We start from the raw sequence: 27,880 nt of genomic DNA, 5'->3' as shown, positions 1-27,880 counted from the left end.
CAATAATATAGAAGCATAAGACAACAACAACACTATAGAGATTAAAGATATGTGCAAAAGTGCCATGGAGTTGAGAACTTCTGTTTTAAAAAAAGGCTAATATTTTAGAAGCAGTCAACAGGGCTGATTAGTGAAGTTGAGATACAAGCATTAGTCAGAAATTTAACTCTTGACTCCCTGCAGAAAGGCAGTGTTCCTTGACATACATGGTAGGTTTTTCTCAGAGTTTTTAAAAAAGTATTTCTCTTTGCAGATACTGCCTGGAGTTAAAGTTATTATAGCTCATACTGAAACTAAAGGACCACTAGGAGATTCACATTTAGGAGAGGTAAGCTTTGAAGGAGTCTATTAAATTGTGACTGGTTGTCAAATACCAGGGTAGCCAGATTTTTATGGTAAGTAGGTATGTAGTGTTTTTTTTATGTTCCAGAGCTAATTTTTTCCATGTTCTGATTCATTATGTACCCAAACCTTGAGGTGATGTTTCTTCATTTTATTAGTGCACCGTAGACACTCGCATGATCTATGGCAAGGAAAAAAATAAAACAGTGGTATTAGTACTTACTGTGTAAAGAGCACTGTGCTAAGCGCTTGGAAGAGTACAACGTAACAGTATAACAGAGTGGGTAGACACATTCCCTGTGCGCAGTGACCTTACAGCTTACAGAAGAATTTTCTTTGATTGCTAACTACCCAGGACTTTCTTTGAAAGCATGTAATCTAGAGCATGTTTTAGAGAAGACAGTCAGGAGAAAGCTGAGGTTCTTCTGCTTGTGCTTCATCGTACACTAACAGGCTCAGGCCTTTGCTGTTTGCCCCAGCTTGCCCGCCACACCATAGGGGAGAGGGAGGCAGTGTGGCTCAGTGGAATGAGCACAGGCCTAGGAGTCAGGAGACTCGGGTTCTAATGCCAGCACTGGCCCAATCACTTAACCTTTCTGGGCCTCAGTTTCCTCATCTGTTAAATAGGGATAAAATAGATTGCGAGCCCTGGGTGGGACAGGGAGAGGATCTGATCTGATAATCCGGCATCGACCCCTTTACTTATTTAGCACATAGGAAGCTCTTAATAAATACCATTAATTAAGTGCACAGTGGACGCTATCTCCAACTTTTGGCCAACTTGGAAGGAGGTTGCCGTGAAAGCATACACACTAGTAAGGCTGCGGCCAAGACACTTGCTTCATGGGGACTTCCGCTCATGGCACTGAAGCATTCCTAGGCCACCAAAGAATTCCTAAAAATCAAGGAACACAGGGCAGGTGTCCCAGGTTGCTCCATAATGAAGATAACAAAATGGCTTCCATAACCTTGCCCACCCACGTCAATACAGAGCTCAGTTTCTGAACAGTTAGGAATATTTTTCTAAAAGAAACCCAAAGTTATAGGTTTCTGTAGTCACAAAAAGTATTTGATATCCTTTTTTAACCAGTTTATCTCAAATAAGTGCAGTAAACGGCTTTATTTAATGCTGTGATTTTATGATGTTGTCCTCTTTCCTCAGATCTGGGTGAGTAGTCCACACAACGCAACTGGGTATTACACAGTTTACGGAGAAGAATCACTGCATGCTGACCACTTCAGTGCGCAGCTAAGTTTTGGAGACACCCAGACGGTCTGGGCTCGGACCGGGTACCTGGGCTTTCTGCGCAGGACAGAGCTTACTGATGCTAGTGGAGGTGAGATGAGCAAATTACTAGGACAGGGCCTTTTATCATAGATCAGATGAATTCGTAATTCAGCGGGTGTGGAAGTTAAACATCTGATGCTCTGAAATAAGGGGGACACAGTGAATTAATCACGGGTCTGAGAGCAGGAGGACCTAGGTTCTAATCCCAGCTCTGCCACTTGCCTGCTATGTGACCTTGGGCGGGAAGAGTTACAACTTCTGTATGCTTCAGTTTCCTCAGCTGCACAATGGAGATTCAGTACTTCTTCTTCCTTCTACTTAGATTGGGTCTGACCTGATTAATTTGTATCTACCCCAACGTTGTTTTTGCCTGATTCTAGAATGTCTTGCCTGACCACCAGCAAGTATTTATCCAGGACCCCCAAGATTTATGCCACTAAATATGTACATTTCATGCTTTCCTAATTTTAAACTTTCACTGTGCATATTATCTTATCTCCCCCTCACCTCCTGTGTTCATCTACCAAGTTTTTCCTTTTCCTCCCCCTTTAGCCTCTGGTCATCTGCTTTCTTGCTTCAGATCCAACAACTCCATCACTCCTTTCCCTTTAATTTTAAGCTTCGGTGCCTGTCCCCTATGTTTTCAGGCCTAATTCCATCCTGCTGCCTACCCCTGTGGTCCTAGGCACTGTCTACTACCTCTTCTGAAATTATTTCTTTTGTTTCATTCTCTTTTTTTTTCTCCAGCGGTCACCTAATCACAGAAAGTACTTTGCTCTTTTACTCTTATATTTCCCCTGACTAACCCCTTGGCTTCCCCTAAAGTGCCAGTCGTGGTCTATTTAAAGCACTACCTACATTTTTTCATTAATTGCCTCCGCCTTTTTATGAACAGATCAGGAACTGTTCCTCTTACTCTTCCCACCCCTCCTTGTTTTACAGGTTAAGAGAGTGATACTTATTAAGTGCTTACTATGGGTCAAGCAGTGTGCTACCACTGCAGTAACTAGGGAATAATCAGAACAGACCTTGCCCCTGTCCCCTGTGGCTCAGGTTGAGAGTATATCTTCCCTCTAGTTTAGAGATGAGGAGAGAGGTACAGAGATGGGGTGACTTACCTGAGGTCCTACAGCTGGCCAGTGGGGCAGAAGTCTCCCCTGCTCTTACCACGGGGCTGCACTGCCTTTCACCAATGCTTAAGGAGGCTAAGTGTCTTGCCCCGGGGGCTCACAGAGCTGGAAATTGATCCCAGGGATAAAAGCCCCGACACTTCCAGTTCATCACAAATAAAGTCAACATGATACTGCTTTGGAAAGCAAGTTATTCTCAGGGTCACAAACATCGGAACAGTGGGCAAAGATAGGTAAAACTTGTTTTAATCCTGAAAATATTTGTTATTTTCAGAGAGACATGATGCGTTGTATGTAGTGGGCTCTCTGGATGAAACGTTGGAGCTAAGAGGAATGAGATATCATCCCATCGATATTGAAACATCTGTGATCAGAGCACACAAGAGTATTGCTGAATGGTAAGAAGTATTCTTTCCTTTCGACCAAGGGAGTGCAGGATGCTTGGCAAACCAATGGCAACTTTATTAGAAGCCAAGAGTCACCCTCGCTAGGATTTTTTTCATTGTCAGATATTCCAGTAATACTCCACGCATTTAAGAATAAAGAAATCATCCTCTAAATCAACCCTAAAGTCCCTGATTAATATCTCCTCCCAAGATCTCATTTGTTGTCACTGCCTTTCAATCATAAATAATCCATTTCAAGCGGCAAAACAGCATGAATGAAAGTCACCTAAGCCACATCATCTCTCTCTTTTTAGCCTAGTATGCCTCTCCCCCAAACTCTTATCTTTCTAAACATTGAGTTCAGTGACTTTTTATCTCTTTCCTATTTACAGTGCTGTGTTTACATGGACCAACCTGCTGGTGGTGGTAGTGGAATTAGAAGGCTCAGAACAGGAAGCGCTGGACTTGGTCGCTCTGGTGACAAATGTGGTTCTGGAAGAGCATTATCTGATTGTTGGTGTTGTTGTCATTGTGGATCCTGGAGTTATACCTATCAATTCTCGAGGTGAAAAGCAGCGTATGCACTTGAGGGATGGATTTCTCGCCGATCAGTTGGATCCCATTTATGTTGCCTACAACATGTGAAAAAAGAAACCTCATCAAGGCTGAAGCACCAAACCCTAGATTCTTACCACACCCTTCACAAAAACAGACATTTCAGTGGAATCCAAACTAATCCGAGGTCATTACACTTTTTGTTTTTTTACAGCCATTAGAAATGATACCAATCTCCATAGCACTCGACCTCTCTACAACTGTTTGTTTTCATGAGTCCACAGCTATTTTTGGAATGGGAGTCTTGGGATTCTTAAACTAAGTCTATTTGAAACAATGGAGAACACTTCAGATGAACATCTGTAGCTTACCTGATAGGATATAAGAGGGTGTACGGAGAAGGGAAAACTCACTGAAGTGGTAACGCGAACAGTTTTGTGGCGGTGCAGCATGTGGTGTGTCATTGTGCCGGTCTGATGTATGTATAGAGAGAGGGTGTGTCTCTACTGTTACAAACCTTTAAAAAATTTGGATATCAACGTTGTATTCTCTACTGTATTGCAAGTGTTTTTGCACATTTTAGGAACTGAAAATGCAATACCTGCTTTTTTTGATTCAATGATTCACCCCCAACTTAAACAGATTAACTCCCAAATCTGATGTTTAGTGAAACAAGATGGTCTTACCCTTATCAAGCCAAAACAAATACTATATATTGTAAAGTTTACTAATAGTGCCATATATTAACTGTCAATTAGCTCTGATTTAGAAAGATGAATTAACATTGTTTCAACCTACTTGATAAAGGAGGCTTAAATGTCTGCACATATTCATTATTTGTTAGCTATATAAATTGCTTGTTTTCTTAACACTAAAACACTATTGTCCACATAATGGAAATCTTTAAATCTTTTCATTCCATAACTAATAGACTCAATCGCTGGTGGCAGTCTGAGAAGATAAAGGGCCCAGCCTGGTTTTTTTTTTCTGCTTTTTTCACTCCCTCTAACATCTTACACTGGTCATTGAATAATTTTTTCTTTCCTCAAAAACTTGTTCTTATAAAATTAGATATGCTCCGGGGCAGGGGCGACGAGGAGGACCAATATGCCTCTCACAACTTCATTAGAGACCAGACCGCCCAGCCTTTAATCAGAGTGGGAACTGTGATATTGGGCTTCAAAGCTGTGCCAACCCATCCCCCATTATCTTCCTCCTCAACCCCAAGAGGTTGGATGGCCTGGCTGCCATCTGCCCACAGTCAACATTTCCCTAAAGCACAGCTCATCCGTTGATCCAGACGTAAATAAGCTGTTTAAGTTTCTGCCTAATCTAACATTGCCGTGAACCTGAATCAAAAAAAGAGAATGTGAAATAATTCAAGTACTCTAAAAGTATTTGAAACCAAGCACGAATTTAGCAAATAGAATATTTTTATAGAGGTAATACAGAGTATGTTACTAAATGGTTGGTTTGGGGTGGGGGGTGGGGGAAGCCTTGGGGAGATGCTTTAAAATATTGCATGTGTTCTCTAAAAGAGCCAGGTTTTTTTTGAGAGGTGAATCTGCCTGGATCAGTGCCTAAGGAAGCTGATTGCCAGACCCCCAGTAGATGGAAACCAAATGAATCTTACTAGGCAGATTATAAAATCTTGCCCTTATTTGCCAGTAAATGGCTTCATATACAATAGCTCTACTTGCCCTCATGGTGTTTGACTGTGGTGTACTATAAAGAAACATAATGGAACTTTAATGACCATATTGTAATTATGTACAGAATTTGTGTAACTTATTGTTTGAAGTAAGGAGGTCTTAGCAGTGGAGTAATGGACATTCTTTATAGTAAAATGGCTGGCAAGGGAAAGAACTACCTAACTCCAATTTTAATGTTGTAGTTTTATAGCAAATAAAACATTGTAAGATTTTTGTATCGAAAGATTGGTGACAGTGAGACAAGTTGCCTTGTAAAGTAAGATTTACAAAAAGCACATTAAACATTTTAAAATTACTCTTGGAGTATCATTTATCAAGTTATATTTGGATTGTTATCACATTAAAAAACTAGTTCCAATAGTGAACCCTCCATACATATAGCATCAAAAGCACATGTGGCTAGTAAGGACCTATTAATTGGTTTTAATTATATTGCATTCACACCTTCTGTCTTTTCAATTTACTTCTTGGGTTTGAAGTAGGAGAAAAAACATTTAAGATAGACATGCAGACAGAAAGCACAAAGGCATCTTCCTTCTTTCATCTCTAATTCTTGGTGGTCTTCCCTGCCTGTAGATCATCATCCTCAACCACATCAATTGAGCACTTCTGTGTGCAGAACCCTGAACCAGCTCCTTGGAAACATATGATAGAAAATATAGGCTGCTGGGTTCATTAAGCAGTGTGGCTTAGTGGATGGGGATAAAGCCTAAATTAGAAGGTCATGGGTTCTAATCCCTGCTCTGCCACGTGTCTGCTCTGTGATTTTTAGGCAAGTCACTTCACTTCTCTGGGCCTCAGTTACCTCATCTGTAAAATGGGGAGTAAGAGTGTGCGCCCTATGTAGGAGAAGGATTGGGTCCAACCAACTTGAATCTACCCAAAGCTTAGAACAGTGCTTGGCACATAGTAAGCGCTTAAGTACCACAATAATAATAATTAAGGCCCACCAAACTAATTCAACACCAAATTGGTAGAAGAAATTTTGGATCAGGACATGAGAGGCATATTTTTGGCAAAAGGAGTATAAAGTGCACATTCACAATCAACTTTTTCCAGTATGCAAGGACTAGTTAACCATATCACCTACCAACTAAACTGGGAAAATCATGCCAGCTACAAAGGTAGCATGGGTCTACTTAATGGGCAGAACAAATGATCTGAAGCACTGACACTTAGGAACCTCCTAGGCTGAAGGTTCTTTGTGGGCAGGGAACATAATAATAATGTTGGTATTTGTTAAGCGCTTACTATGTGCAGAGCACTGTTCTAAGTGCTGGGGTAGAGGGTAATCAGGTTGTCCCATGTGAGGCTCACAGTTTTAATCCCCATTTTACAGATGAGGGAACTAAGGCACAGAGAAGTTAAGTGACTTGCCCACAGTCACACAGCTGACAAGTGGCAGAGCAGGATTCAAACCCGTGACCTGTGACTCCCAAGCCTGTGCTCATTCCACTGAGCCACGCTGCTTCTCTACTTATTAACTCTGTTATATTGTGCTCTCCCAAGCACTTAGTACAGTGCTCTGCACACTGCTCAAATACAACTGATTGAACCACCCGACCAACTCCTTTGGAGCACTGCGTTTACCTCACGTACTTCACATCAGCAAGCCATCTTAACAGCAGCTATGGGGGTAGCTTGTCCAGGAAGACCTAGATATGCTACAAAAAAACAACTGAAGATTAGCTGGTTAGGAGACTAGAGCCAAGTTGTTTGAATAAAGAGGTTTTGCATGCATCTAGAAGATATTCTTGCAGTTGCAATTAGCATTGGAATTGAGGTAGAATTAAATTTGGTCATTAATGATTGGATGATCCATCAGTGGTATAATACTTTCAGTATTTGTTAAGCGCTGTGTGCCAAGCACTGTTCTAAGCACTGGGGCAGATACAGGGTAATCAGGTTGTCCCACGTGGAGCTCACAGTTTTAATCCCCATTTGACAGATGAGGTAACTGAGGCACAGAGAAGTTAACTGACTTGCCCAAAGTCACACAGCTGACACGTGGCAGAGTTGGGATTAGAACCCATGACCTCTGACTCCCAAGCCCAGGTTCTTTCCACTGAGCCACGCTGCTTCTCATTGAATGCCTACTGGGTGAAAAGCCCTATACTAAACAGTTGGGTGAGCACAATACAGTGGAGGTGGCAGACGTGAACTCTGCTGACAAGGAGGATTAGATGATCACTCTGCCCATTTTTAAAGCCTTATTGAAGCCACATCTCCAAGAGGCCTTCCCCGTCTAAGCCCTCATTTTCTGCATTGCCCTTGCACTTGCACCCTTTATTCACCCCCTCCCTCGGCCCCATTATTTATATTAATGTCAGTCTCCCCCTCTAGACTGTAAGCCCATTGTGGCTCTGTTATAACTCCGTTACGGTGTGTTCACCCAAGTGCTTAATACCGTGCTCAGTAAATGATTGATCAACTGAAGGAGCTTACAATTAAGAAGGGGTGAGAACCTAATTATTTCCTGCTTTGACTACTGAATCAGCCCCCTCTCTGAGCTCTCTGCCTCCTGTTTCTCCCCTCTTCACTCTGTACTTTGCTGCCGGGCCCATTTTTCTGAAAAACCATTCAGTCCATATCTCCCCACTCCTCTAGACTATAAGCTCCTTATGAGCCAGAAAACTGTCTCCCAACTCTGTTGAATTATACTGGGGAAGCGGCGTGGTCTAGTGGTAGAGTACAGGCCTGTGGGTCAAAAGGACATGAGTTCTAGTCCCAGCCCTGCCACTTCTCTGCTGTGTGACCTTGGGCAAGCCACTGCACTCTGTGCCTCAGTTACTGCATCTGTAAAGAGAGGACTGAGACTGGGAGCCCCATGTTGGACATGGACTGTGTCCAACCTGATCATTTTGTGTCTACCCCAGTGCTTAGAACAGTGCTTGGCATATAGTAAGCGCTTAACAAATACCATCATTATTATAGAAGGCACGTAACAAATATGACAATTATTATCATTACTCCCTCAGCAGCTTAGTACAGTGAGTGCTCTGCAGGCAATAAGGGTTTAATCAACTAATTGTATTGATGGAGCATTTACTATTAAGTGCTTGGGAGAGTACAATACAAATGGGTTGGCAAACAGCCATACCTGTCATAAATTCACAGTCTAGAGGGGGAGACATATGTTAATATATGGCGATTTCAAACCCCTTGACATAAAAATCTCTGGGAAGTCTCTTTTGTGTGTTTAAGAGCAAGCAGTTTATGCGGGGCCCAGCTGGTTCTTATCTGACAACCTCCCAACAACTGACCTCCCATATGCGCAATTGCATTTTCTGCATCCAGTTTGTTGTAAACTGACACCAACCCACATCCTTCTGATTTCCTAGCTGCCCTATCTTTATAGGAGCATCTGATATCTTTACCAAAAGGAGTAAATGCTGACTCGATATCTTCTGTTGTTATTTCTGGACTTAAATCCCCAGCAAATATATGGAAGTGATTAGCTGTGTCTTTTTTTCTGGCTATTTGGTATGGTTGCCCAATTACTTTGACCTCCTTTCCCCAAATTTTCCTCCCATTCACAGCAGCTGCATCCCGGGTTCTTCACATTCCACAAAGCAAATCGGGTCATTGCTTGTACGCTGCGAAACAGAAAATCCAACAGAGAAGTTGACCCTTCTCTTAGAGGGTTGCTCTGTAATCATTTTGCAGCTTTTGCATGGTCCACTTTGGCTGAATAATTGTAGTTTATGGACTTCTGTAAACCCCTGAAGAAATGGCTTACATGGAGGGTCCCGGGCTGCCCGTCGTCTTCCATCATGGTGGATGAGACGGATAGATCCCAGGTCAAACAAGGGGAAGAGGGAGCAGAGGGCAACGGGCTCCATAGACACCACTGTTTGACTGAACCTCAAAAACCTCTAATAATAATGTCGGTATTTGTTAAGCACTTACTATGTGCAGAGCACTGTTCTAAGTGTTGGGGGAGATACAGGGTAATCAGGTTGTCCCACATGAGGCTCACAGTAAATCCCCATTTTACAGATGAGGTAACTGAGGCCCAGAGAAGTTAAGTCACTTGCCCACAGTCACACAGCTAAGTGGCAGAGATGGTTGCCCATCCACCGCCATATCAAACAACCTCTTATCATTGGCCTTAAGACACCCCATCAGCTTTCTCCCTCCTAATTGTGCTGATTTCCTACCCCATCCCAAAGCACACACTCCATTCCTCTAATACCAACCTACTCTCTGCACCTCAATCTCATCTCTCTTGCCATTGATCCCTTGCCCGCCTCTTCGCACCTGACAGTCTACAATTCACTCCATCTTCAAAATCTTCCTCAAAATCACATCCCCAAGAGGACTTCATACACTAAGCCCTTTATTTCCCCCAACTATGAACTTGGCTGGGTACCCCTTAAGCATCTGGATACACTATACCACAATACTTATGCAACATTGTTATACTCTACTATTTCCCCTATCCCTAATCTATTTTAATGTGGACCTTCCCCTGTAGGCTGTCAGCTCCTTGTGGGGAGGGATTGTGTCTACCAACTCTGTTGTATTTTACCAAGAGCTTAGTATACTGTTCCTCACACGGTAAATGCTCAAACACCACGGATGGATTAAAATAAATTACAGATAGGGGGCAAATGGCAGAGTGTAAAGTTGTGTACATAAGTGCTGTGGCTGCCTCTTTCACTTATTCAATCATATTTGCTGAGTGCTAACTGTGTGCAAAACATGTACTAAGCAATTGGGAAAGTGCAGTACAACAATAAACAGTGACATTCCCAGCCCACAACGATCTTACAGTCTAGGGAGGGGGAGACGGACATTAATACAAATAAATACAATTACAGCTATATACCTAAGTGCTGGGCAGCTTGGGGGGCTGGGGGGCGGAGGGGAAGAGCAAAGAGAGGAAGTCAGGGTGATGCAGAAAGGAATGAGAGATGAGGAAAAATAGGGTTTAGTCTGGGAAGGCCTCTTGGAGGACATGTGCCTTCAATAAGGCTCTGAAGCCGGGGAGAGCGGTTGTCCGATTAGAGGAGGGAGGGTGTTCCAGGCCAGAGGCAGGACGGGGTAAGGAGTCGGTGGCGAGATAGGCGAGATTGAAGCACAGTGAGAAGGTTAATACTAGAGGAGTGAAATGTGCGGGCTAGGTTGTAGAAGGAGGGACGCAAGGTGGGGTAGGAGGGGAGCAAGGTGACAGTGGGTTTAAAGCCAATGGTAAGGACTTTTTGTTTGATATGGAGGCAGATGGGCAACCACTGGAGTTTTTTTAAGGTGGCGAGGGGTAACGTATCCTGAATACTTGTAGAAAAATGATTCAGGCAGCAGAGTGAAGTATGGACTGGGGTGGCGAGAGACCGGAGGCTGGGACACCAGCAAGGAGGCTGATGCAGTAATCCAGGTAGGATAGGATGAGTGGTTGTATTAACGTGGTAGCAGTCTGGATGGAGAGGAAAGGGTGGATTTTAGCTATGTTGTGAAGGTGGGACCGACAGGATTCGGTGACAGATTGAATATGTGGGTCGAATGAGAGAGGTTGCCAAGGTTATAGGCTTGTGAGACAAGAAGGATGGTGGTGCTGTCTATTGTGATAGGAAAGTCAGGGGGAGGACAGGGTTTGGATGAGGTGATAAGGAGCTCTGTTTTGGACATTTTAGGTTTGAGGTGATGGGAGGACATCCAAACAGAGATGTCTTGAAGGCAGGAGGACAAGTGAGACGGCAGAGAGAGAGAGATCAGGGCTGGAGATGTAGAATTGAGGATCGATTAGACTGTAAGCCCATCAATGGGCAGGGACTGTCTCTATCTGTTGCCGATTTGTACATTCCAAGCGCTTTAGTGCTCTGCACATAGTAAGTGCTCAATAAATACTATTGAATGAATCTACATAGAGGCAGTAGTTGAAGCCATGCGAGTGAATGAGGTCTCCAAGGGAGTGGGTGTAGATAGAGAATAGAAGGGGACCCAGAACTGAACCTTGAAGGACCCCCACAGTGGGTGGGAGGCAGAGGAGGAGTCTGCGAAGGAGACTGTGAATGAACTGCCAGAGAGATGACAGGAGAACCAGGAGAGGACAGAGTCGGTGCAGTCAAGGTTGGATAACGTTTCCAGGAGAAGAGGATGGTCCACAGTGTTGAAGACAGCTGAGAGGTCGCGGAGAATTAGGATGGAGTAGAGGCCATTGCCTATGGCAAGGAGATCTTTGGTAACCTTTGAGAGGATGGTTTCTGTGGAGTGAAGGGGACAGAAGAGAATTGGAGCCTCCTCACCTGTTTTCTCTCCCACATACCTCCTCCCTGCAAACCTCTTCTGTTCCCCCCCAGAGACCTCCAATCTTTTAACCCGATCCAATTTTTTCAGCTCATCATACCCCACTTAGCCTCCATACCCAACTACCTTCCCTTGATGACCCAACTGATGGTCTCAACACCACCTTCTCTACTGAACTCAACTCGCTCCCTATCCCTTCGATCTCGTGCCACTAACCCACAGTCCTGGATCACCTGCACAGTCCGCCTCCTTCGCTTTTGTGCACAAGCCATTGGCTGCTGTTGCTGGAAATATAGATTTCAGGCCAACTTGGTCCACTTCAAGTTTACCCTTGTATGCTCTAACTCTGCCCGGCAAAATTATTTCTCCAGCCTTATTGATACCCCTCTCCCTCGACAGTTGTTCTAGACATTTAACTCCCTGTCCCCCACCTCCCCTATCTTTTTTGCCACAATGGCCTGGCCACCTACTTCATTAAGAAAATTGACACCGTCGGGCATGATCTCCCTAAAATGTCCCCTGTACCTCCTCAGTCCCTCCCTCCTACTGACCCCTTTTCAACTCTTCATCCTTCCCAGCAGTATCTCTAGAGGAGATCTCCTCTCTCTCAAAATCCACCCCCTCCACCTGCCCCTCTGACCCCATTCCTTCGTAACTTATCAGAAACACTTGCCTCTTCCCTGTCATCTTCAAGTGTTCGCTCTCCACTGGCTTCTTCCCCACTGCTTTCAAACATGCCCATGTCTCCCCATCCTAAAAAAACCAACCCTTCCTTGACTCCATGGCTGCCTCCAGTTATCGCCCCCATCTCCCTCTTACCGTTCCTCTCCAAACTACACCTGTTGTCTCAAATTCCTCTCCTCAACCCCCTCCAATCTCGCTTCCATACCTTTCACTCCATAGAAACCACCTCCTCAAAGGTCACCAATGATCTCTTCCTTGCCAAATCCAAAAGCCTCTACTCCATCCTAATCCTCCTCGACCTGTCAGCTGCCTTTAACACTGTTGACCATCCCCTTCTCCTGGAAACATTATCCGACCTCGGCTTCACCGATAGCTGTCCTCTCCCGGTTCTCTTCCTCTCTGGACACTCATTCTCAGTTTCCTTCGTGGGCTCCTCCTCTGCCTCCCACCAACTTTGGTGGGGGATCCCTCATGGTTCAGTTCTGGGTCCCCTTCTATTCTCCATCTACACCCACTCCCATGTCTTCAACCACCAACTCTATGCGGATGATCCCCAAATCTACATCTCCAGCCCTGATCTCTCTCCCTCTCTGCATTCTCACATGTCCTCTTGCTTTCAAGACGTCTCTACTTGGACGTCCTCCCCTCCCCTCCAACTTAATGCATCTAAAACACAAGGTTACAGGCTTGTGAGATGGGGACGATGGTGGTGCTGTCAACAGGGATGGGAAAGTCACAGGGAGGACAGTAGGCATCTAATCTCTCTAATCTAATCATCTAATCTCTGGGATCCCACCTACATCTGTAAAATGAGATGTTCATCCCCTTGATTCTATTTATTGCTATTGTTCTTGTCTGTCCGTCTCCCCCGATTAGACTGTAGGCCCGTCAAAGGGCAGGGACTGTCTCCATCTGTTACCGATTTGTACATTCCAAGCACTTAGTACAGTGTTCTGCACATAGTAAGCGCTCAATAAATACTACTGAATGAATGAATAAAATGGGGATACTCTTTCTCACCCTAACTCCCAGGGATGTTGTCTTAAAAGGAATTTTGGGATGAAATTTCTGCTCTGGATTAGGAAGGTGTTTGGTCACCCGAAGGTCTTGTTAAAGCCCCGCACATGTCCCGCTAGTAATAATGTTGGTATTTGTTAAGCGCTTCCTATGTGCAGAGCACTGTACTAAGCGCTGGGGGAGATCCAGGGGAATCAGGTTGTCCCACGTGAGGCGCCCAGTCTCCATCCCCATTTTCCAGAGGAGGTCACTGAGGCCCAGAGAAGAATCATAATAATAATGTTGGTATTTGTTAAGCGCTTACTGTGTGCAGAGCACTGTTCTAAGCGCTGGGGTAGATACAAGGTAATCAGGTTGTCCCACGTGAGGCTCACAGTTAATCTTCTCTGTGTCTCAGTTCCCTCATCTGTAAAATGGGGATTAAGTGACTCGCCCACAGTCACACCACTGACGAGTGGCAGAGCCGGGAATTGAACCCATGACTTCTGACTCCAAAGCCCAGGCTCTTTCCACTGAGCCACGCTGCTTCCCCTACATTGGTTTTCCCCACTAGTACGTTGGGTTTTCTGCCATGTTTCGGCTCGCAGGGCCTTGGCCGGAGCCTTGCTCCTCTCCCCGTCAGGCCCGGCCTTGCCAGGGCTACCTGCTGTCCTCCACTCCGGTCCCCACAGCCGGAAAGCCTGGCCTCAGGGAAGAGGGCAGGGCCGATATGGGCTAAGGGACATGTCTCAAAACGGCCTGGAAGTCTGAGGGGCCTGGGTTCTAATGATAATGTTGGTATTTGTTAAGCGCTTACTATGTGCAGAGCACTGTTCTAAGCGCTGGGGTAGACAGAGGGTCATCAGGTTGTCCCATGTGGGGCTCCCAGTCTTCATCCGCATTTTACAGATGAGGTAACTGAGGCCCAGAGAAGTGACTTGCCCACAGTCAGCTGACAAGTGGCAGAGCTGGGATTCGAACCCGTGCCCTCCGACTCCAAAGCCCAGGCTCTTTCCACTGAGCCTCTGTCACTTGTTCGCTCTGTGACCTTGGACAAGTCACCACCTCGGTGACCTCATCTGTAAAATGGAGCCGGATGCTGCGCGCCCTGTGTGGGCCGGGGTTGCGCCCAACTCGACTAGTTTCTATCTCCCTCAGCTTTTACTATTCATCCGATCGTTCATTCAATAGTATTTATTCATTCAATAGTATTTATTGAGCGCTTACTATGTGCAGAGCACTGGACTAAGCGCTTGGAATGAACAAGTCAGCAACAGATAGAGACGGTCCCTGCCGTCTGACGGGCTTACGGTCCGATCGGGGGAGACGGACGGACGAGAACGATGGCGATGAACAGAGTCGAGGGGAAGAACGTCTCGTAAAAACGATGGCGACTAAATAGAATAGAGGCGATGTACATTTCGTTAACAAAATAAATAGGGTAATGAAAATATATACAGTTGAGCGGACGAGTACAATGCTGAGGGGATGGGAAGGGAGAGGAGGAGGAGCAGAGGGAAATGGGGGGAAAAGAGGGTTAAGCTGCGGAGAGGTGAAGGGGGGACGGTAGAGGGAGTAGAGGGAGAAGAGGAGCTCAGTCTGGGAAGGCCTCTTGGAGGAGGTGAGTTTTAAGTAGGGTTTTGAAGAGGGGAAGAGAGTGAGTTTGGCGGAAGTGAGGAGGGAGGGCGTTCCGGGACCGCGGGAGGACGTGGCCCGGGGGTCGACGGTGGGATAGGCGAGACCGGATCATGTTTATTGGGTGCCGACTCTGTGCGGAGCCCTGTACTAAGTGCTCCGAATGTCCAGATAGGGACAATCCCTCTTCAGTAACCGTTCCTGGCGCCTAGTTGGGGCTGAACAAATACCATGGGGGGGAAAGGGAGGAAGGGGCACCAAGTCCTGTCAGAGCCCCATCAGAGCGGGGCAGCTCTCCGGGCGCGCACACGCTTCCCGTCTCTCTTAACCTGACGGCTGGGGTCGGGCGGCGCGAGCCACCGAGAGAAGCAGCGTGGCTCAGTGGGAAGAGCCCGGGCTTGGGAGTCAGAGGTCGTGGGTTTGAATCCCGCCTCTGCCATCTGACAGCTGTGTGACTGTGGGCAAGTCACTTCTCTGAGCCTCAGTTACCTTCTCTGTAAAATGAGGATTAACTGTGAGCCTCATGTGGGGCCACCTGATGACCCTGCATCTCCCCCAGCGCTTAGAACAGTGCTCTGCACATAGTAAGCACTTAACAAACACCAACATTACTAGAGAAGCAGCATGGCTCAGTGGGAAGAGCCCGGGTTTGGGAGTCAGAGGTCGTGGGTTCGAACCCTGCCTCTGCCACTTGCCAGCTGCGTGACTGGGGGCAAGTCACTTCACTTCTCTGTGCCTCAGTTCCCTCATCTGTAAAATGGGGGTGAAGACTGTGAGCCTCATGTGGGACCACCTGATGACCCTGTATCTCCCCCAGCGCTTAGAACAGTGCTCTGCACAGAGTAAGCGCTTAACAAACACCAACATTATTAGAGAAGCAGAGTGGCTCAGTGGGAAGAGCCCGGGCTTGGGAGTCAGAGGTCATGGGTTTGAACCCCGCCTCTGCCACTTGCTAGCTGCGTGACCGTGGGCAAGTCACTTCACTGGGCCTCAGTTCCCCCCTCTGTAAAATGGGGATTAAAACTGTGAGCCCTCATGTGGGACAACCTGATCACCTCGTATCCCCCCAGCGCTTAGAACAGTGCTAGGCACAGAGAAAGCGCTTGTCAGCTGTGTGACTGTGGGCAAGTCACTTCACTTCTGTGCCTCAGTTCCCTCCTCTGCAAAATGGGGATGAGGACGGTGAGCCTCACATGGGACCACCTCATTCCCGTGTCTCCCACTGCTTAGAACAGTGCTCTGCACATAGTAAGCGTTTAACAAACACCAACATTATTATTATGCTCTGGGCCTCAGTTCCCTCCTCTGTAAAATGGGGATGAAGACGGTGAGCCTCACGTGGGACCACCTCATTCCCGTGTCTCCCCCAGCGCTTAGAACAGTGCTCTGCACGTAGTAAGCGCTTAACAAATACCAACACTATTATTATAATTAACAAATACCAACATTAGCATTATCATTATTAGCGAGCAGGCGCTGCCCCGCCCCACGCTCCCTCTGCCTCGCCTCCCCCCCCAGCCTCGCGCGCCCCCTCTGCCTCGCCTCCCCCCCCAGCCTCGCGCGCCCCCTCTGCCTCGCGCCGCCTCTCTGCCTCGCGCGCCCCCTCTGCCTCGCACCCCCCCTCTGCCTCGCGCGCCCCTCTGCCTCGCGCCGCCTCTCTGCCTCGCGCCCCCTCTCTGCCTCGCGCGCCGCCTCTCTGCCTCGCGCCGCCTCTCTGCCTCGCGCCCCCCCTCTCTGCCTCGCGCGGCCCCTCTGCCTCGCCTCCCCCCCCCCCGCCTCGCACGCCCCCCGTCTCGCGCCCCCCTCTGCCTCGCGCCCCCCCCCCCCCGCCTCGCGCCCCCCCTCTGCGGGCAGCCCCTCGTGCTGGCCGGTGGCGCGGGGCGCGCAGGCGCGGTGGGCCTCGGGGAGGGGGGGGGAGGGGGGCGTCCGTCCATCCGGGTCCCCCCGACGTGGCGGCCCGCGGGAGGGGGAAGAAGGACGACGACGACGAGGCCGTTGTGTCGTCGGGGCCGGCCCCGCTTGGAAGGACCGGCCCGCTTAACAAATACCGCCATTATTATTACTAATAATAATACGCTGAGAAGCAGCGTGGCTCAGTGGAAAGAGCCCGGGCTTGGGAGTCAGGGGTCGTGGGTTCGAATCCCAGCGCTGCCACTTGTCAGCTGGGTGACTGTGGGCGAGTCACTTGACTTCTCTGGGCCTCAGTTCCCTCATCTGTAAAATGGGGATGAAGACTGGGAGCCTCCCGTGGGACAACCTGATGACCCTGTATCTACCCCAGCGTGTAGAACAGTGCTCTGCACATAGTACGCGCTTAACAAGTACCAACATTATTATACTAGGCGCTTAACAAATACCAACATTATTAAATTAGGCGTTTAACGAATACCAACATTATACTAGGCGCTTAGCAAATCAACATTATACTAGACGCTTAACAAATACCAACATTACTATACTAGGCGCTTAACAAATACCAACATTATTAAATACCGCCATTATTATTACTATTAGCGGGCGGGCGCAGCCCCGCCCTCCCGCCAGGCGCGCGCGCGCGCTCTCGCTAGCTCGCGCGCTCGCTCTCTGTGCCTCGCGCCCCGGCGGGCCGCCCCTCGTGCGGGGGAGGGCGCAGGCGCGCAGGGCCGCGGGACCGTCCATCCGGGTCCCGCCGATGTGGCCGCCCCGGGGAGGGGGAAGAAGAAGGACGACGACGCCGCCGCCGTTGTGTCGTCGGGGCCGGCCCCGCTTGGAAGGCGGGGTCGGGCGGGCGCTGCCCTACGTGGGGAGGGGGAGGAAAGGAGGCGGGGGGAGAAGACCGACTCGCTTAACACATACCGCCATTATTATTATTATTACTATTAGCGAGAGGGCTTTGCCCCGCCCTCCCGCCGGGCTCGCGCGCGCTCTCCCTCTGCCCCTCGCGCGTGCCCTCTCTGTCTCTGCCCCGCGCGCGCTGTCTCTGCCCCGCGCGCGCGCTCTCTCTGCCTCGCGCGCGCGCGCTCGCGCCCCGGCGGGCAGCCCCCTCGTGCGGGGGTGGGGGCGCAGGCGCGCAGGCGCGGTGGGCCGGCGCCGTCCGTCCATCCGGGTCCCGCCGATGTGGCGGCCCCGGGGAGGGGGAAGAAGGACGACGACGACGACGACGAGGAGGAGGCGGCGGCGGCGGGACCGGCCGGGGGTACGTATGCCGGCGGCTTCGCCCTGCCTCCCTCAGCAGCTCCTCCTCCCCGCCGGTCCTCACCGGCGGGCTGGGGAGTCACAAGTCGTGGGTTCGAATCCCGCCTCTGCCCCTCGGCGCCCGTGGGCGAGTCACCTCTCTGAGCCTCCTCTGGCCAAGGGGGGGTGAAGACTGGAAGACGTGGGACCGCCTGCTGACCCTGGATCTCCCCCAGCGCTTAGCACAGTGCTCTGCACACAGTAAGCGCTTCACAAATACCAACATTATTATTATGATTCTTCTCTGGGCCTCAGTGACCTCCTCTGGAAAATGGGGATGGAGACTGGGAGCCTCACGTGGGACCACCTGATGACCCTGCATCTTCCCCCAGCGCTTACAACAGTGCTCTGCACAGGGTAAGCGCTTAATACCAACATTATTATTCCTCTTTGGGCCTCAGTGACCTCCTCTGGAAAACGGGGATGGAGACTGGGAACCCCCCGTGGGACCACCTGCTGACCCTGGATCTCCCCCAGCGCTTAGCACAGTGCTCTGCACACAGTAAGCGCTTAACAAATACCAACGTTATTATGATGCGGGAAGCAGCCTGACTCAGTGGAAAGAGCCGGGGCTTCGGAGTCAGAGGTCATGAGTTCGACTCCCGGCTCTGCCACTTGTCAGCTGGGTGACTGTGGGCGAGTCACTTCACTTCTCTGGGCCTCAGTGACCTCATCTGTAAAATGGGGATTCACTGGGAGCCTCACGAGGGACCACCTGATGACCCTGGATCTCCCCCAGCGCTTAGCACAGTGCTCTGCACACAGTAAGCGCTTAACAAATACCAACGTTATTATGATGCGGGAAGCAGCCTGGCTCAGTGGAAAGAGCCGGGGCTTCGGAGTCAGAGGTCATGAGTTCGACTCCCGGCTCTGCCACTTGTCAGCTGGGTGACTGTGGGCGAGTCACTTCACTGGGCCTCAGTGACCTCATCTGTAAAATGGGGATTCACTGGGAGCCTCACGAGGGACCACCTGATGACCCTGGATCTCCCCCAGCGCTTAGCACAGTGCTCTGCACACAGTAAGTGCTTAACAAATACCAACATTATTATTATGATTCTTCTCTGGGCCTCAGTGACCTCCTCTGGAAAATGGGGGTGGAGACTGGGCGCCTAATGTGGGACCACCTGATGACCCTGGATCTCCCCCAGCGCTTAGCACAGTGCTCTGCACACAGTAAGCGCTTAACAAATACCAACATTATTATTATGATTCTTCTCTGGGCCTCAGTGACCTCCTCTGGAAAATGGGGGTGGAGACTGGGCGCCTAATGTGGGACCACCTGATTCCCCTGGATCTCCCCCAGCGCTTAGAACAGTGCTCAGCACAGAGTAAGCGCTTAACAAATACCAACATTATTATTCTCTGGTCCTCAGTGACCTCTTCTGGAAAATGGGGATGGAGACTGGGAGCCTCACGTGGGACCACCTGATGACCCTGGATCTCCCCCAGCGCTTAGAACAGTCCTCTGCACATAGTAAGCGCTTAACAAATACCAACATTATTCTTATTATCCGTCTCCCCAGACACCTGCGGCTTCACTTCTTAATGGGGAAAAAACAACAACAAAAAAAAGCAAAAGGAGAAGGGGTTATGACGGGGAGAGGATTACCGTGGCTGGGTCGTCCGTCTTCAGTACTTCCATTTAATTCGGTGTTTTCCAGGATACCGTCTTCCCTCGGGCCATGGCTCCGCTCTTTTCTTTGCCTCCTCCCCCCCCAAAAATACATTCTTTAATGTTAATGATCAATTAATTTATTAGTAAATCATGAATAATAAAGGAAGTGTGGGCTCTATGCTCCCCTTACAGCAAAACTTGAAAGTTTGCCCCTGTGGTATTGTCAAGGACATAAAGAGTCTTGGAAGACGATAAAATCAATCTCTGCACCGCTCACAATTCATAATAATAATAATAATGGCACTTGTTTTGGGTGCAAATGTTTGCCCCTGTGGGATTGTTAAGGGCATAAAGAGCTTTGGAAGTGGGTAAAATCAATCTCTGCACTGCTCACAATGTGAAATAATAATAATAGTAATGGCACCTGTATTATTTTGGGTGCAAAAGTTTACCTCTGTGGGACTGTCAAGGGCATAGAGAGCCGTGGAAGACGGTACAATCTCAGCACTGCTCACAATTCGTAATAATAATAATGGCACTTGTATTATTTTGGGTGCAAAGGTTTACCTATGTGGGATTGTCACAGGGCATAGAGAGCCTTGGAAGACGGTATGATCTGTGCACTGCTCACAATTCGTATCATTTTTGGGTGCAAATAAAGCTTTTCAGTTTGGTAAGACCATTAAAGAATCCTGACATTGGAGTGCACATTTGCACTGTTTAATATTTACCCAAAACATTTAAGCGATACTTTATTCTGCCAGTGATAAGGTGGTGCATTTTATTTGTCACCGGCTGCATCTGTTTTCCTTGTTTGATGCCTATATTGGATTTATACACTGTAATCAATCGATGGTATTTATTGAGCACTTAATTGTGCAGAAAGTGCACTAAGTACTTGGAAGAGTTCAGTACAACAGAGTTGTCCACAATAACAAGCTCCTTGTGGGCAGGGGGTCAATAAGTGCGCTTATTGAGCGCTTATTATGTGCGGAGCACTGTACTAAGCACTTGGGAGAGTATGAGAGAACAGAATTAGCAAACACGTTCCCTGCCCATAATAATCTTACAGCCTAAATGGGGAGATGGACATTAATATGAATAAATAGCTTATAAACGTAAGTGCTGTGGGGTTGGGGTGAACATCAGATGCCCAAAGTTCACAGACCCAAGCGCATAGATGCAGAAGGGAGAGTGGCTCGGGGAAAAGAGGGCTTAATCAGGGAAGGCTTCTTGGAGGAGAGGTGTGATCTTAATAATGCTTTGAAGGTGGGGAGAGTTGTGGTCTGGCATATAGGGATGGGGAGGGAGTTCCAGCTAATAAGAGGATGTGGAAAAAGGGTCAGCGGCCACAGGGTTGAGATTGGGGCACAGATAGTAAGTAAGTTGACGCTAGAAGAGCAGAGTGTGCGGGCTGGGCTGTAGTAGGTGGCCAGTGAGATGAGGTAGGATGAGGCGAGCTGATGTCCAGGTGAATGGGCCACCATTGGAGGTTCTGGAGTGGGGAGACGGGGGCTGAACTTTTTGTAGAAAAATAATCCATGCTAGAGTGAAATACGGACTGGAGTGGGGACAGACGGGAGGCCGGGAGGTCAGCAAGGAGGCAGATGCAGTAGTCAAGGTGAGCTAAGATCAGCGCGTCGTAAGGACAAGCGCTTAGTACAGTGCTCTGCACACAGTACGTGCTCAATAAATACGATGGAATGAATAAGGGATATGTCAGAAGCTTAATTCAGTGCACTACACTTAGTGAGTGCTCAGGCAAAACCCCATCCTTGCTAATAGTTCATTTTAGTTCTGTCATCTGAGGAGTCACATTAGTAAGCCGAATTAAGAAAATAAATTCTGGCCAGACTTGACTGTTTCATTACTGCTGTCGTGATACTTCCGGATGTATGACATTTTGAAGGTTTATTTTATTTATCTTTTCAGAAAAAGCTTTGACCCAGTACTGCTCTATATGCCAATTTTCCTGATTTTTATTTCCACATCATAGCTGGATGACTTGTTCGGTTATACCCACAGAGGAAAAAATGAAGCATATTATCCAAATCGGATTGTTTATTAAAAGAGCAAAACTGAATCACTTTAATTCTGTAAATTATTGCACCAGTAATTGTGTAAATCTACTCTTCTTCTATAGAGGCCATAGTTTATCCATACATTTTATTGAAGAATAAAGGGTTGATTTTAAGTGACAGTTGTTGGCTGCTTTTTCTTTCCATTATTCCTGAAGTCTGACTGAACAGAGTTATTTATCATTGTGTCGATCTGAAAATGTGTAACCACATGATCTTTAAAACTCCTAAGTACCTACCGCCAGAGATCCTAATTGGGCAAGTTTTAAGGGGCTGTAAGATCCTCTCCTTTTGATGAATCTTAAAGGGATGAAGAAGTGTGGTTTTGACTGATAGAAACATGAAAACCTGAATTTTGCCCCAGTATTACCATGTTTGATCGGGTTCAAAGTTACCTTTTCTCGAAGATGATGGAGTATGCCTGCTATTGTAGCTCATGAGATTGGTAATGATTCATTCAGTTTGACTCCCCATTTCAGATGTGCTTGAATGAATGAATATAAAATTGTATTCATCATAAAAATTAATGCCACAAATATGCAAAATGTAGTAGGCAATTCCATGGGATGTCACTTTTTTCAGGGGATTTTCTAAGGTCAACCCTGAAGCATGCTATGGCAGTGAACTCTCTCAGCCTTCACTTAGTCCAAATACGGAAAGAGTTTTCAGAACTTCCCCTCAGGTTTGCTTGAAGCCATCCTGGGCTAGAGGTTTAAATAGAAGCAGGCTCTAGTCCAAGCTCATTCTTGGGGCTGGAGCATATGCTCTAAGTGCAAGTTCTAAGGGTAGTGCTGGGATATCACCCAAACTCCCCCACACTCCCTCCCGAGTTCTCCTATAATAGGAAGATTGCATTGTGGAAAACACGTACAGTAGTACTCACCCATTCAGATGTCGCCCACATGCGCATAAGCAGTTCCCTCAGTAAGGTGGCACGCTGAGCCCAAGCAGGTTGGTGTTGGAAGATCATTCCCTAATCACATTCCACCCAAAAAGCATAAAGAAAACACTAGTTACGGCAGACTGCATACCCAGTTTCTAGAGAGCTCTCAGTACAGCAGGAAAACCTTGCTCCACGACGGGACTCTTTGGGCCCCACTGATAGCCAGAGGGACCTGGGAGAGGGAAGACGTGGGGGCCAAGGTCGATCGTAACCTATAGCAATGGGTGGTGACGATACCTGAAACTCTGCAGGCACTTCACATCCCAGCAGCAAACATGCTACCCCACCTGTGTGAGAGTTACTGCTTCTGCATTTCAGCCCCTAGCCAAAGTCGGGACTGGCCTGTCTAAAGATCTGCTGGCACTGGGTTGAGACACACACTTCGGGCTCAGCTCTATCCCTGGATTTGGCCTACGTAAGACAATTTCACACACTGAAATGATCATCTTCTTCTATCCACCAAAACTAGTCACTCGAGCTCTTTATTCAAATGACTTCAAACAACATTTCCCTGCTGTCTTTACCTGGTCATACTTCTCTCCAGTTGACTGAACTAATTAATTTTAAATCTCATCTGATTGTAGGTCTTACTTTCTTGGAATAGATTTCCAGCAGCAAATCTAGTACTTTGTGGACTAATATTAACCAATAGGACTCACCATCAAACATTATTCATGCCTTGAATTTTGTGGTTAAGAATTTCACCAAACATTAGAAAGTGTCAGGCATCAACTGTCGAGTTTTGGAGTTGCTGTACTTTTTATGTCAAAAATGGATACATGGTATCAGGGATTACAATATAATGGGGACTGTGATTATTTGCTCCTTGGTACTGCCTTTAGGAATTTATTTTCAATCCAGTTGTAAAACCTCTAACTTGAAAGAAAGAACTACACAGGATGAAGTTCAGTGGTACAAAATTCAGGATAGTTAGTACCCTCCAGAAGCAAACACAAACTACATAAGATAGGATGAGGACCTGCCAGTTAAGAAAAGTAAAAGGCCAGACTATCGTAGTGAACCACAAACTGAACAAGTGAGATAGTGGGTGACACATATCACTGTTAATAAAACAGTGGTAGGCAAGAGTTGCGAAATAAATTCCTCTCTGTGCATTAGCATGCCTTACCCTATTTTGTTTACCACACATAAGGGAGGTGTACAAACTAAAGAGCATCCACTGAAGAGCCTCAAAATGGTTACAGGACTGGAAAATAGATTTTAAGGACAGAAGGGTAAAAGAATTAGAGCTACTGTAACTTGGAAAAGAAGGCTACTAAAAGAATAGAAGGGGTCATCATGAGTAATTTGCCATAATTTTAGGAAGAGGCTTAAGGAAACACTTCTTGACTGTTAGGATGACTGCATGTGATTACAGACTACCAAAACGAGTTACTGAATTTCTCTCCCTGGAGTTTTAAAAATAGGAATGCCAACCATCTATACTGGATGCCTTGATCATAATCTGCGGCAGAATAGGTCCTTCAGATGCAGAATTCTGTAATTTCATGCTATTATAACTTTTAAATGACTTTTGATTGCTATAATAACCAGCTGAACCAAAGTGGAAATACATTCTTTACCATCAGCTTTGGGGCACTGGAACAGCACTCCCCATCCAACATTATCTTGCTGATTTCCTACTCCAACCCAGTCTGCACACTTGGTTCGTCTAACTCCAACCTGTTCACTAGACCTCATTTTCATCTATCTCACCATAAAACCCTTGCCCACATCCTCCCTCTGGCCTGTAACTCCCTCCCTTTTCATATCTATAGACCACCACTCTCCCCACCTTCAAAGCCTTACTAAAATCATCTCGCCTCCAAGAGGTCTTCCTCAACAAAGCACTTGTTCCCCCTCTCCCTCGTGTCACCTCTTTACTTGGCTCTATACTCCTTAAGTACTTGACATCCACCTCAGCCTCACAGCACATATGTACGTAGCCTTATAACCTGCCATTTCCCCTAGTTGTAATTTATTTTAATGTCTGTCTCTAGACAAACTCTTTATGGGCAGGAATCACGTCTACCAACTTGTATTCTCCTAAACACTTAGTATAGTGCCTTAGAGATAGTAAGCACTCACTGATGGAATTATTCCTGTATAGGTCCTTTTTGGAATTATGAAATTATGAAAATGAATTATGGAACTGTTTTTCTTTTGGTGAATGTTATTCCTTTTTTTCCCCCTAGGTGATGAGTGGACAGCTTGGATTCTAAAGAGGATCAACTCCTTAGTTTGAAAGACTGAACGCTCACTGGATGTTGTTTTTTTTTAGTCAGTACACTTTCTACTCACCTAAAATAATGAATTCTCCTAGTTTCACTCTACCTACTATGGTACCCCGTAGTTCAGTCATTAACAGCTCTGTCACCAACAATTTAGCAACCAATAATCCACCAAACAAGTCAGTTCTCCTGAGCAAACCTTTTAAATGCTCAGAATGTGGACGATCTTTTGCTCAGTTGACTGACCTGGAACTTCATGAGATGTCACATGCTGCAGAACGCCCTTACCGCTGTGAACTCTGTGGGAAAACCTTTGCACAGACATCAGCCCTGGTAAAACATCATCGAGTCCATACTGGAGAGAAGCCTTATAAGTGCCCAGTGTGTGGTAAAACCTTCGCCCTTTCTTCTGGGCTCGTACTGCATAAGCGAATCCACACTGGTGAACGCCCTCACACTTGCCCTCTGTGTGGCAAAAAGTTTATTTCCTCATCCCACCTGGCATTACATTTACGCTCCCACACCGGGGAAAGAAAATATAAATGTAACATATGTGGGAAGCTTTTTCTTCAGTCCTCTCATCTCGTAAGGCACAAGGCAATTCACACCGGGGAGAAGCCTTTCAAATGCGAAGACTGTGGGAAGAATTTTGGTCGCTCTTCACATCTGAAGACACACAGGCGCGTTCACACGGGAGAGCGACCTTACAAATGCACTCAGTGTGAGAAAGCTTTCACCCAAAAGGCAGGACTTATTCTTCACCTCCGTCTCCACACTGGAGAAAGACCCTATAAATGTGATAAGTGTGGGAAAAACTTCCGTTCTTCTGCCCATCTCATGTCCCACCAGCTCCTTGAATCTGGGGAAAGGAACTTCAAGTGTTCGACATGCGGCAAGGCTTTCAAACAGGCGTCATCGCTGAAGCAACACCTGAAAACTCACGAAATCCGGGAACCTCACCGTTGTTCTGTTTGTAGCAGGGCCTTTTCCAGATCATCCTACCTTCAGCTTCACATGAGGACCCACAGTGGAGAGCGGCCGTATCACTGTATGGTCTGCAACAGAACTTACGCAAAAATGTCCACGTTTGAAAAGCACTGTAAAAAGCATCAACAAGATGAAGAGAGGCCTGAGCTTCGACCCAAAGCAATGACCACGAGGGCAAAAGCCCTAGCTGAAAAGAAGGCAAGAACAGCAAAAGCAACAAACCAATTGTCAGGAACATTATCAATTTCATCCTGAACAGAAACAAGAATTAAAGAAACAAGCAATTTTAGGCCCCTATAGTAGAATAGAAAGTGATGGATCTTAAGAGATGAAAATTCCAAACTCATCTAGTGTTTTTTTCCCCCAAAAAATGACTGAATGTTGGATTTTTTTTCTGCTATAGTAGAAATATAAAAGTGCAGTGCAAAACATTATCAAGGGTGCATTTTTCCTTAGAAAAACAAATTTCCTTGATGCCACAGGCAGTGCGTATTGTGCTCAAGCTATGTATTGTTTCAGGAGAGAGGTGCTATCACCTGAAAGAATATAATATTTATACAATTTCAGGAGTCCACCAGTTTCACCAGACCAGTATAGAAGAATACCACATTCCTCGGAGTTTGGGAGAAGAAAAATCCTCTTTCCCACTGTAGATGAGGGGCTGCTGATGAACATGCAGTTTTTTTACTTGTAGCAAAAAGGCTAAAATTTGACTATTTTCAGGAAATCAGACAAAAATTACTCAAATTAAGTAATATGAGTTTGACCTAAAATGCTAGCTGGAATTTGCACCTGATTTTTAAGTTATATATATATTTTAATTTAAATTCATAGAGAGGTGGTAAACCCACATATTTTTATATAGCAAGGTCTTAGAAACCCAAACTTGTGTGAGACTTTTTATTTTAAATGTTCCTGTGTAATATTTTCTTGCATATTTAAGTCCCAGTACAAGCTTATAAAGGAACATTACTTCCTCATTGTACTTTTCAAGGGTATCATTTAGAAAATTTTATTTTATCAATTCCTGGCTTTATTGTTAGCCTGTCTAAAATAGTATAGGAGGCAAATATACCCAAGTTACAAACTTCTAGGGGTTACACCTTTGTGTAAAACATGGTCGGTAAGATGACGTATGTCCCTGTAATAAGATTGTGTTTTGCTGACTGTTTTAGAAATAAAATCATGTCTGACAAAATATGAACAGAAACAATTATCTTTTAGATTTGCTTTCATTTTGTGCTAAATTTTTATCAGTCCTAAACAACTGAAACACTCTTAATGGAAAACCATTTACATGAGTTTAGAGATCACTACTAATTGGCAGGAGTGTAAGATCAGAGAATAATTTTTATTTTCTGTAAGTGTAGTCCTTATTTTCTATATTGACTCAGATTTTTCAAATTATGTCTATTTTCTGATGGATGGAAACATATTTTGTAGTTTATTTAAAGTGGCATATTATTCCTGGTTCTCTAGTAATTGCTTACCAATGTATGAGATAGGTAGAACTCTAATTCCAATCATACTGTTTCCTTGACTGAAATTAGAGTATCATAGGCTTAAATAGCAATAGAATTAAAAAAGAAAACACACTAATGGAGAGGTAAATTTAAAATCATTTTAGCCATTAAAGCTGTGAAAAAGAAATCTGATAAGAGGATTCTGTTGTGATATTAATCATGAGTACATTTCATATACTTTAAGCAAATATTTTTATTGCTGGGTAATGAATGGAATAAAAGTTGACTGCAATGGTAAACTATAATTTTTATGCTACAGGCCTTTAGATTGACTTAGTTATTAACTGTAATTTTCTTTAAAAGGAGAACACGA

The 27,880-nt window shown here is 46.3% G+C and overlaps 3 protein-coding genes and 1 long non-coding RNA gene across 9 annotated transcripts in view; 2 read left to right on the top strand and 2 right to left on the bottom strand.

Annotated features, from left to right (window-relative positions):
* DIP2A (disco interacting protein 2 homolog A) overlaps positions 1-5,708 on the top strand; it is a 154,161-nt gene extending 148,453 nt beyond the window's left edge. For all 3 annotated transcript variants that reach the window (XM_039912499.1, XM_029069562.1, XM_029069561.1), the window contains 4 exons: positions 254-328; positions 1,505-1,679; positions 3,035-3,158; positions 3,539-5,708. In XM_039912499.1, the coding sequence (XP_039768433.1) occupies positions 254-328; positions 1,505-1,679; positions 3,035-3,158; positions 3,539-3,791 (627 nt within the window). In that variant the 3' untranslated portion in view covers positions 3,792-5,708. The remainder of the gene's footprint in view (positions 1-253; positions 329-1,504; positions 1,680-3,034; positions 3,159-3,538) is intronic.
* Positions 64-24,573, bottom strand: LOC114813288. Of its 3 annotated transcripts, XR_003761000.2 has the most exons (6): positions 22,767-24,573; positions 22,279-22,367; positions 19,800-19,897; positions 7,004-7,077; positions 3,561-3,778; positions 372-523 (listed from the first exon to the last, which is right to left on the bottom strand). It is a non-coding gene; the product is annotated as an uncharacterized LOC114813288 (long non-coding RNA). The 3 variants fall into 3 exon arrangements; XR_003761002.2 differs by lacking the exons at positions 19,800-19,897; positions 22,279-22,367; positions 22,767-24,573 and adding an exon at positions 17,810-17,844 and having other exon boundaries at positions 64-523; XR_003761001.2 differs by lacking the exons at positions 19,800-19,897; positions 22,279-22,367; positions 22,767-24,573 and adding an exon at positions 11,366-11,406 and having other exon boundaries at positions 64-523.
* LOC120638487 (nucleolysin TIAR-like) lies at positions 8,392-9,335 on the bottom strand. The gene is given in 3 exon segments (XM_039912500.1): positions 8,392-8,967; positions 8,970-9,134; positions 9,137-9,335. Coding segments are annotated over 3 exon segments (618 nt in total). The 5' UTR covers positions 9,189-9,335; the 3' UTR covers positions 8,392-8,566.
* LOC100083327 (zinc finger protein 501-like) lies at positions 18,110-27,257 on the top strand. Of its 2 annotated transcripts, none has more exons than XM_029069565.2 (2): positions 18,110-18,149; positions 25,022-27,257. In XM_029069565.2, exon 2 carries the CDS (start codon positions 25,091-25,093, stop codon positions 26,297-26,299), a length of 1,209 nt encoding a protein of 402 aa, XP_028925398.1. In that variant the 5' UTR covers positions 18,110-18,149; positions 25,022-25,090; the 3' UTR covers positions 26,300-27,257. The 2 variants fall into 2 exon arrangements, with proteins under 2 accessions (XP_028925398.1, XP_028925396.1); XM_029069563.1 differs by lacking the exon at positions 18,110-18,149 and adding an exon at positions 18,504-18,544.
* The last annotated feature ends 623 nt before the right edge of the window (positions 27,258-27,880 follow it).

This window comes from Ornithorhynchus anatinus, chromosome 7 (assembly GCF_004115215.2).
Source record: "Ornithorhynchus anatinus isolate Pmale09 chromosome 7, mOrnAna1.pri.v4, whole genome shotgun sequence".
Classification (NCBI taxonomy): domain Eukaryota; kingdom Metazoa; phylum Chordata; class Mammalia; order Monotremata; family Ornithorhynchidae; genus Ornithorhynchus; species Ornithorhynchus anatinus.
Note: the sequence above shows the minus strand (reverse complement) of the source record. Positions and strands in the feature narration are given on the sequence as shown.

Excerpts from the sequence above, each read along its gene's own strand:
- LOC100083327 (XM_029069565.2), top strand. The coding sequence starts at position 25,091 with ATGTTGTTTTTTTTTAGTCAGTACACTTTCTACTCACCTAAAATAATG.